The sequence below is a fragment of the Meleagris gallopavo genome, chromosome 12, assembly GCF_905368555.1.
Source record: "Meleagris gallopavo chromosome 12, MGAL_WU_HG_1.1, whole genome shotgun sequence".
In the NCBI taxonomy this organism is placed as follows: domain Eukaryota; kingdom Metazoa; phylum Chordata; class Aves; order Galliformes; family Phasianidae; genus Meleagris; species Meleagris gallopavo.
In genome coordinates, this window is record NC_139415.1 from 19,267,736 (window position 1) to 19,278,047 (window position 10,312).

General features: G+C 51.6%; 1 protein-coding gene across 5 annotated transcripts in view; it reads right to left on the reverse strand.

Moving 5' to 3' along the window:
* The window catches only part of GOLM2 (golgi membrane protein 2), a 21,186-nt gene extending 11,812 nt beyond the window's left edge, over window positions 1-9,374 (reverse strand). The window contains exons 1-7 of one of the 5 annotated variants that reach the window (XM_085233926.1): window positions 8,835-9,372; window positions 4,382-4,436; window positions 3,413-3,515; window positions 2,358-2,448; window positions 1,401-1,545; window positions 503-583; window positions 32-130 (exon numbers count right to left, since the gene is read on the reverse strand). In XM_085233926.1, coding sequence (XP_085090052.1) covers window positions 32-130; window positions 503-583; window positions 1,401-1,545; window positions 2,358-2,448; window positions 3,413-3,515; window positions 4,382-4,436; window positions 8,835-9,161 — 901 coding nt within the window. In that variant the 5' untranslated portion in view covers window positions 9,162-9,372. Of the gene's footprint in view, window positions 1-31; window positions 131-502; window positions 584-1,400; window positions 1,546-2,357; window positions 2,449-3,412; window positions 3,516-4,381; window positions 4,437-8,834 lie in introns of all 5 variants that reach the window. The other 4 variants (XM_085233930.1, XM_085233931.1, XM_085233928.1 and 1 more) reach the window with 4 other exon arrangements.
* Between the last annotated feature and the right edge of the window lie 938 nt (window positions 9,375-10,312).

Consider the following 10,312-nt stretch of genomic DNA (forward strand, 5'->3'; position numbering starts at 1 on the left):
TTGGCACATCATCTGCCAGTCAGAGTTTTACCTGGTGCCAGATTTGGAGCGTGGGGCTGTTCAGTTGGAGGGTTTAAAACAGACTGATGATTATCGCTTCTGGGAGCTGAAATAAGTGGCTTCTTTATAGCTAGAACAAAATACATTGACAAAAGCCTTAATGTGAAACCAACAATATAACAACTCCTCTTCCTCTGACAATCCTGTAAACACTTTGTTTTCAAATCCTGGATGAAAATATGAAATACAGAACTTCTGGCCAAAAAAAAAAACAAACAAACCAAAAAACCAACCAAATTTCTGGAAGCACTGAGGTGCTCGGTTTTGAGGATTCAAAGCTATAACAAACAGTAGAAATCTTCACATTTTATATTTCAGCTGAACGTTACTAGCACAGACAGATTTTAAAACTTTGTGTTCATTATGAAACACGCAGTATTCACATGGAATGCAAATAACATCAAAAATCCTAACGTGAGAGTATTAGAATATTTCTCCTAACCAGTGGGAGTATCTTCAGCTTTAGCAGGGTCATTGTCTTCTATTTCAGGCATGCCTGCATCTCCTCCTGGTTTGACTTTCTCTGCAAGACAAAAATAGGGTGTTCTACCTTATTAATCATTAAGACTGCTTCCCTCTTGTGGAGGCCTCTAAGACCAGAAGAAAAGTCCATCATCCACAGAAAATGTCCCACACTGACAATCCAACTACAAGATTCCCATATTGCTCCATCCAAGTCCTGAAGGCTGCTCCGGAGCACTGATCCCAAAGTCAGTCCAAGCAATCCTCAGAAAAGGATGGGAAACGGATGCACTGCTCTTGGTAGCAGAGTGGGAAAAGCTTGCTTCAAGAAACTGGCTGAAAAGACACCGAACTGATACAAAAAGGTGCAGGTTCAGCAGCAGAAGTAGAAGCAAGGAGAACCCAAACACCTTTTAGAGGGGCCTGGAGGCAGGAAACAATTGCAAATTACTCACTGAGAGCTTCCTGCATAGCTCCTGATAATCAAAGGCTCCCACTGTTCCTGTGAGTCTCTCAGCTAGAGACTTCTCGCTGAGATTCCGATGCTCCTCGTCTCCTCTGGGCAGAACCCAGCCCTGCAGCAACACCCCCCCCCCAGCTCACCACAAGACATTTCATGGTGAGCGGAGTGGCAATCCCCAGTCGACAACCGGCCACGTGAGGAAGGAGATGCCAAACAAATGATAAAGATGAACACAAAATTGTGCAAGAAACTGCTTTCACAGAAAGGCCCAGAGAAAGGACATGACAATCTCTGGATACCTCTGAACTCTGAGCACAGCGACGTACAACTCACTGCCCTGCTGCAGAGAAACACGCGACTCTGTACAGTACTGAGGGCCCACTACACACCAGGAATGACCAACAGAGGGAAATACCTTTGCCATTTACACCACGATCTGAAGGCAGCTCATTATTTTCTGCATTTTTAACTTCCATCTCTGGAACAGTCTTAGACACTGCCTGGTCATCACCATTGGGATTTATCTCAGCATCTTTAATGGACTGAATTCTCTGTGTTGCCTGTTAGAACAAATTAATTAGAACAGTTATTAAGCACAGCTATGAAAATTAAAAACAAACAAGCAAAAGCACCATAAAGTTGTGATTTGGTTTGTCCAGAGCAAATCTTATCTATGAATCAGATGTTCACCAAAGCAAAAAACAGCAGAAGTCCTCTATATATGAACTTCAGTCCCGAGAGCTGGAGCTGTGCTTCTGGGCACATAACAGAATGTAAAGCACTGTGGCAAACATACAGCAGCCAAACCGTTCATAACTTGTGAATAACACCTGAGCTATTCAAAGGAATGGCAAGAAAACCATTACCATTCCACAACACGTTAGTTTTAACTGACATGGAGCAAGCAGAGAACCTTGGAAAGCTATTTTCATAGGTTCTACATAAGCCAGCATTCTGTCTCTAGCAGGCACCTACCTCATGCAATTCACAAATAAACAGAAGTGTATGGGCACACAGAAAAAACTACCATGGTAAGAAAGAGTTAAGGCCAACTCAGCTCTTAAATACATCACAAAGTGGTAAAGACACCACTGGCCTTACACCTAAGGTCACAGACTTAAAAGCAATTCTAAACTTCAAGATCTGACTGAAATCTACTGAAAGCAGACCAAAGAATGAAGCCTGATCTTCAAGGCTTAGTTCAATGACTGAGCAAACAGGCAGATGGTCTTACACTGACATCCAGCCCAGCACAGCATTTAATCAGATCGCAGAGGAGAAATGTGCAAGCCCTCCATATATCTGAACTGCTGAGTCAACAACCAAAGGACTTCAGGTTCTCCTACTTCAAAGAAATGTAACTCTGCATCACCTTTTGTTCCCGAACAATCTGGTCCATTAATTTCTTCATGTTTTCTTCATGTTGCATTCTCATTTCCTTGATCTGCTGCCCACACTGCAGACTTAATTAGAAATACACGATCAGCCATATTTCATTTGTTGGATTTGTTACATCCGCTCTCCCATAAATACAATAGGGACAAAAAAAATGAAGTGGCATAAAAAGCAAAACCTGAGCTATAAGCAGAACAGTCTGTCCAAAACCCTTTGTCCTGGAATGAGATGCATGTGGAATGAAAAGTGTGGAACTGGAAAAACAAGGACAAAGCACAAAGTAAAATAACAGAAATGCCTCAAATGTATCTCCTCAAAAACCTGGAGACAACTGAAAATCCAAGCTTCCCAGTTAATCTGTCATCAGCACGTATTTGTTCCACTTGGAAAGCAATGCACCTCCTGTGGCTGTCAGCACAGAAGCAGCACAACCAGGCCTATGGGTTACTGTTACCAACCCAAACAACATCCATGAAGGACACGGCTGAGTCTCCCACTCTCTCTAACATGGCACACAGATCCACACAGGCCAACGCGATTCCCATCTCCCACAGACAGGATATCTGCTTTTCCACGACAGTTTGAGCATTTCTCAGTGTTAATCTCTCCTATTCCTTAGGCTTCAGAAGTCCCAGTTCTCCCCACTGCTCTACCATACTTGAAAGCTCAGTTACACACAGTGTTTTAACTTCAGCTTGATGTATTTCTCCGTTAGGAAGACAGCACTCTGACTATTCCAGTGGCTTACAGAACTTTGTTCACTGAACTCTTCTACACACTTGTTAACTCAGATCTCAGCATTATAAACACTGAACAATTCAAATAAACCAGATTTTGCATAGGATATATATCTCACTTTTATATCAGAATAATGGCTAGATGTTTGATTTTAATGCTTTAAGGTAAAGTTGCACCATCAAATGGGTACCCTCAGCTCGAGGACTACATCTACAACTCACCTGTGTCTTTTAACGAAGGCAGACTTCTATCACACACACACGAAGGACAGTTCTGACACTCCAGCAGACATACCTGTCATACTCCAGCCTCCTCATGAGGTAAGTGTTGTTCTTCTTGTACTCATGAAGCTGATCTTCCTGGCGGATGAATTCCTGACGTAATTCTGCCAGTTGTTCTGGGCCAAAGAGCAAAAGTCAGTATTAACATACAATTAGAACATAAAATGCCCCACGGCAGATACAACACTTCCATTGCTGTGAGAGTTTAAAAGTTGCTCAAGTTTTGTCATCTCTTCCACATATAAAGATTCTTTATCTTGAAAAAGATGCTAACTTACTTCAGTATGCCAAACATCACTACAAATGTAGAGCAACTCTTCTACTACTACAGAACCAATGCTAAAAAAGCCTGAATTGTCCTTTACCTCTCCGTTCAGAAGTGGCACGCAGTGCTACCTCACCTGTCTGGGAAACCTCCCCAGTTTCCTAAAAAGAATCTGTTACTCTGAGTAACACAGGAGCACCGTTAAGTTACCCTTCTTCAGCAACAACGGTACAAAGGAACTATCTTCACACTGCTCAAAAAAACCCTGATACAATTGTTCTAATGGTTTTTCTCCTGCTTCTCAGGACACAGATAACCACTGAAACCGCCCACGACATTAACAGCAACCATCCAGACAGGCACAAAGGCCAATATGCTGTTTGCAGGCCGCACAAACTTGGGCGTTAGCCGGCCCAGATCTGCCCCAGGCCACCGCACGTTTCCAACACCTGCAAGGACGGCCCTGCAGGACCCCAGCACTGCCGGTCCAGCCGTACCGAACTGGTCGTGAAAACAAGTGCGGCATCTTGGAAGCAAGCAGTGCCAGAGCGGAGCCTTGCTGCAGACAGGAGCGCCAAGGCTGTGGGCACCAGCCCTGCGCTGAGATGCAGAGCACGCATCCAACAAGCACTGCCACGCATCAGCTTCTGCAGCACACCCAGCACTTCCATTCCACAAACACTCTGCAGCACCTGGGCAGTGCTGTGAATTCCTTACCCTTCAATCGATGTATGTCTGCCATCTGATACGATATGTTGTTCTGCAGCTTCACCTGAAAGGCAGAAACGTTCCGTCACTGCACGCAGTCTTCAGCAGAACAGAGAGGGTTTAGACTGTAAAGATTCAAATGCTTCTTAACTCGTTCTGTTTTCATCATGAAAAAGAGCAGATTGTGCCAGGACTACACTGAGCCCCCTGCATTCCAGTGCTGCAAAGGGGGCAGTGGATTTCCAAAGTCAGAGCAGAAGTATATAAAACAACAAAAAAAAAAAGCAGCACCATTAGCAAAACAACTTTTACCTGCTGTGTATCTGAAGCAAATATTTAATGTGACACTACATGAAGTTCTTAACACAAATTACACTTTTAAGAGAGAATCTGGCACCAGTAGACCTCCACAACTGCTACGTGTCGGGTATTTTCAGTCAGGAAAAAATAGCAGTTGCAATACAAAGAAATGCATGTATACAAAGTCATGGAGCAAAGGTGTTCTCTGGCTTTTACAAACAAAAGCAGTAGAAATTAAGAGAAAAATGCACACACAGAGCACAGTGAGACAGGGTGACAAAACCCCATCAGCAGGCGACACGGATGCTGAATTACTCATCCTGCAGTTCCACGGCTGATGGAAGGGTAACTAAAGGGTGCTGAGGCAGCTCGGCACCGAGGCTGATGCTCTCAGGGTGACCTCCTGAATACTACAGACTGCATTTAGCTATCTGAAAAAAAGCAGAGTAACACCAAAAACACGCAGAAAGCTTGGGCTCGAGGGTTCTGACACACAGCTTTGGCACCACTTGAGGTCCTGCTGTCTCTGCTTCCCGAGAACCTCCACTTCCACCGCTGTTAAAGGAACACAGCACGAGCAGCCAGGCTGCCTCCTGCGGCCCGGGGCTCACGGCCCAGAGGTGCCCATGGCGCGGGGTGCAGCCCGGACTCGCAGGAGCCGTTCCCCAGAAGGCAGCGTCACAGGGTGCAATCTCTCTGCAGCCCGAGAAGCCTGACCTCGCTGCTGGGATCCCAAAGCAGCAGCCTGCAGGGACACCTGAAGAGCCTCTGGGCACTGCACAGCCACGCGACTGAGAACCAGCGCACCCTGCCCACCAAACATCAAAACCAGATGTTCCAGACAGAGAACGCCCAAATTAAAGGAGAGAGCTTGCTCTGGGCTTCCTGTGCTCTATTTTAGCAGCACAAGCAGTGCCTGCAGCCAGGACTGCACACAGAAGGCCGACAGAAAAGGAAGCTCTGAGCTCTGTCCTACGGGCGCCCGTCCTGCCAGCTCAGCAGCAGAGCGTGGAGCAGTGCAGGCAGGAATACCGACCACCCAGTAAAGACGTGCACTTCTCTGTTTCCAGAGAAAGCCAAAAGCAGGTGATGTCAAAAAAAAAATGCAAAACCACCGGCAATAATTACCAATTTTTTCCTGTCATCCACTCTAATGCAACTCTTCCCAAGAACACAATAAGCCTACGAACAGCAGAGATCCTGCAAAGCTGGGCTGTTTTCAAACCTTCATCTATCAGAATTCATAATGCAGACAGCCCTGCTGCCAGCTCGCTTCTTCCTCACCCCATAAAACATCTGAGTTGTGAAGTGGTGGGGAGGAACTGCCTCTCTGCACACAGGAATTTGATTCGGAGATAGGATCAGCTTTATCACACTATCTTTCATTTTGACAACTTTGAGTTTCAGAGAAAAGCGACAGAATTTATAGCCCAAACTGCCTGGCTGACAGCAAACGCCCCTAATCCGAGGGACGGAAAGGGAAGAAGCTTTTAATGATTCATGGGATCTGTTCCACCTCCACATGCAAAGAAGCCACCCCACAAACCATGGCAGGAATCCAGCTCTTCCAGATCCGTGTGCTGCTGGAAGCCAGAGCCGTTTGCACTGCCCCTATTCCTCACGGCCTCCCAGATCCCTTCCGAAGCAGCTGGGAAGCATAATAGGAATCCCCTGTAGTTCACTGAGCTCTGCACGGGAACATAAACATCAAAAATCCTCTGCTTGCCGGAGCCAGTCACACACAGCGTAACCCTTCCAATGCTTCTAAACTGCAAGTGCCCCCTGTAACAAAAGGCAGCCTAAAGGAAAGTTACAAACACACCACAGCTTATCTTTATGTATTTACTGCATTTACCTTCATGTATTTATTGCAGTACAGAACACGGGTGGTAACTGCTTCCCAGTGAAACAAGCAGTGAGCTGCAAACACCCACCCCATCTCAGAGTCATTCCAGCCCCCAAACTGCTGCCAAGGCAGCACACAGGTGTCCATACTGCCCCAGGAACGGCCATTCCCCGTTCACCACTGCAGCACGTGCTGGAACAGCACATGAAAGCCCTTTTAAAAGAGTGATAGTAAAAGGGGATGTACCCCACGATCTTCCTACTCCACCAAGCACCCTTTTCCCAGCAGCCAGTGTTACCATCGTGCTGCAGCCTTGGAGATGCTGCTGCTGAGGAACAAGAAGCAAGATTAAGAAGCTGCATTCAACAGCACTGCTGTCGAGCTACAGCTCTGCAAACTGAGGGGCTCTCGAGGAGCTCTGGCAGAAAAGGACACAGCCAGCTGCTTCCAAGGAAGCTTCACCAAGCGGCTTCATCCCACGAAGCAGCACTTCAAAGCACCAACAAAGGGACGAAGGTGTATTACACACCTGGCACAGTCAGCAACAGCTCTGGGACAAAAAAGGCGCGCTCCCGAGAGCTGCAGGAGCAGACACAGATACGAACCCCCACACACTGTGTGGCTGCCATTTGGAAGCTCCCCACCACAAAATCCTGCCGCTCGATCTTCCTATTGAACTGACTGCAAAGGGATGCATAAAGCTCTGAAAAAACGTTTCCTGGCGATATGCAAAGCAGTATGAAACACCGAGGAACCAGCTGACAGCACGTGCATCACCTCCCAGCCCCAGCACAGCCACTGCCTCTGCCTACTGTGAGCACTGTGTGTTCTGTCACAGCTCCTCTTCACATCTCACCTCCAGCACAAAAGGAAGCCTGCACATTCCTTTTCATGTCAGTATATTTCCCACTTCCAGAAAGGCTCTTCTCTTCCAAACCGTAGTTATAAAGATACTCTTACTTGTTTTTTCACCTTCTTTAGAAGATCTTTTTTTGTGAGAGATTCACCTCCAAAGATCAGCTACAACACCTCTGAGAGGTTTGGGCAGTAGTTGTGGTGAGCCTACAAATGGATTGAACCCCATTTACCACCACTTGTTTCCAAGCTCCTGCCGTACCAAGATAAGATGCTCACCTGTACTTCAGGGAGGGACTCATCCTCACTGCAGCCTGCACACACACGTGGCACTTCCCTGCTGTGCCTCAGTGCCCCTCAGCACTGCCCTGCCAGGCTCCTCCCAGCTCACACGCCATCCAGCAGAGGTGCTGCCTGTCTGCACTTGGAGTGTAAATGGGTTGCGTGCACGTTTTTTTCTTTTATTATTTGTTTTGTTTCCTTGAACAAGACACCAGAACACTTAACTACCACTGTACATCTGTCATGAGCAAACAAGGGCACAGAGGGACACGTAATGCACGCAGAGGGTAAAGCCAAGGCTCTGGGCTTGCTGTGGGCATCGCTGAGCCGGGAGGAAGCATCTGCAGACACCCTGGCTCCCTCAGCATGGGAAATGCATGGCTGATGTGCTGAGCACAGGGCAAAGGGCTGGGAGAGGAGCACAGAGTGCAGCAAGAGCCACCAGAACAGCACCTCTCCATGGAGTTTGCTATGAAGCAAAGGCAGGTTCAGTGTGAGCACGCAGTGTTGGAGCTTTGTTATAGCTCTCCATTTCACAAACGGACTGGAATCACTGGCATAACTGTGTCCAAGAGCACCCTCACAAAACTCTACTCTGAGAAAACGCATATATATATATATACACACACACACACACATATATTGGCCCAGCCTCCCGTGCAGTAATCCATACGCACCGTGTGCTTGTTTTGGTAACAGACCTTCCTGACTGCTTCCCCCCGGCTCTGTGAGCCACTCACAAGTCCCAGTGCTAAACCTGCCTGCCCGCACAAACAGCGTGCCAACTCAGAGACAGACAGAGCGCCCCAGCTACAAACCCACCGCTCATCTTCTGCCTTTTACCAGAGGAGCCGCCTCCCCCAGCCCTCACCACCCCCAGCCCCGCGCGGTGGCTGAGCTTTGCTCCTCACAGCCGTCCCAACCTCCCCGTCCACGTCAGACATCCGTTTATAAACCACGTTGTTTTCAGTACAGCCGGCGTTCGGAGGCGCACGCTTCCAAAGGAGAGCAGCGCTGCCCCCCACCACTCGGAGCCGCCCGTCGCCACGCGCGCCGCCCGCGGGACCCACGCAGGCAGCCCGCGGCGCACACAGCGCTCGCTCCGACGCTCCCTTCCCGCCACAGCCCCGCCCGCGGTCTCTCCCCGCCCGCACGCGACGCCTGGAGCCCGGCGCTCACCCTGCTGTCCTCGCAGCGCTTCACCTGCCCGTCCCTGGCCTGCAGCCGGCTGCTCAGCTGGCTGTAATCCGCCTCCTTCTGCTCCAGCTGCTTGCGGTGCGAATCCACCCGGCCCAGCAGGTCGGAGTTGCGCTTCTCCAGCCGCCCTCGGGCCACCTCGGTGCGCTTGGCCTGGCTCTGCAGCTCGGCCAGCTCCTCCCGCAGCACGGCCTGGCGGGACGCCGCGTTCCAGCAGTTGAAGGCGAGGACGGCGATGACGAGCAGCAGGGCGGCCAGCAGGAAGGAGGGCAGGCGGCCGCCCCTGCGGTTGGCCCCGAAGCCCACCATGGGGGAGGCCGCCGGGCGGGGGCTGCACCCGCTCCCCGCCCGCGCCTCGGAGGAGCCGCGCAGAGAAAAGGGCCGCGGGGCGGCGGGGGACCGGCGGCGGGCTGAGGGCTGCGGAGCGCACAGGCCGCAGAGCCGCGCTGGCGGCGCGCCGCCCTCCTCCCGGCCGGCCGCCGCCCCGCCCCTTCCGCCGCCCGCCTCTCGCGAGACGGCACGCTGCCAAACCTCGCGGGAGCGCCGCGCGCCGCCGCCCGGGTCCGTCGTGCCCCGCTCCCACAGCGCCGCCTGGCGGGCGGTCGGGGAGCGGTCAGCGCCGCGGTGTGCGCGGAACGCCCGGATAATCGCTCCGATAAACGCTCCGATAAACGCTCAGAGCGCGCTCGTTGTTACCGAGTTGCCCCATTCCTTTCCCGTGTCTCACGGGAAGCCCAACCTCGGGCTCCGGCCGCAGCCCCGCACAGGCGCACTGACGGCGGTGCCGGGCAGCGCGGGGCGCTCGGTCGGGGCCGGCACGCGGCAGCGCGGAGCGGAGTCCCCGCGGGAAACAGCGGCACGGCGGCTCGCGAGCTGCGAAGGAGGAAAGGAACGCAGGAATTGTTTTGTGTGGATGCACCGCGCGGCTCTGCCAGCTGCGGGAACGCCGCCGCGCCACGCGCGCCCGCCCGCATCTCCCGCCGGGAGCCGCGCGGCACTGCCGTCCCGCGGCGCTGCGTGCAGCTCGGCGGTGCGTCCCGCAGGGGGCGCCACGCTCTGCGTCTGCGGCGCTCGGCCCGCGCTGGCGGCAGCGGCACGTGCCATAAATGGCGTTTGGCGTTGGGGGGCGGGGCGGTGCTGGAGCTCAGCCCGGGGCTGCGGGTCGGCAACGCGGCGATGCGGGAGCTCGAAGGGAGCGCTGCGCTCACGCAGAGCTGCGCGGGACGAGGAGCCGTCCTGAGAAACCCGAGTTGTGTCCAAACAAAATGCAAAAGCAATCTGTGGGGTTAAATGCAGAGCCAAGCGGGCGTAAGAGAAAGCCGCCGAAGGCATGGAAAGCACCCGCTGATCTCCTCCCAGCCCGACCAGCGCGGCACAAGTGCGAAGAGAAGCGGCCGAGGAGAAACTGCCAGCGCTGTGTCAAACGCGGTGTGTTTGGGAAGGGCAGGCGGAGCCCTTCG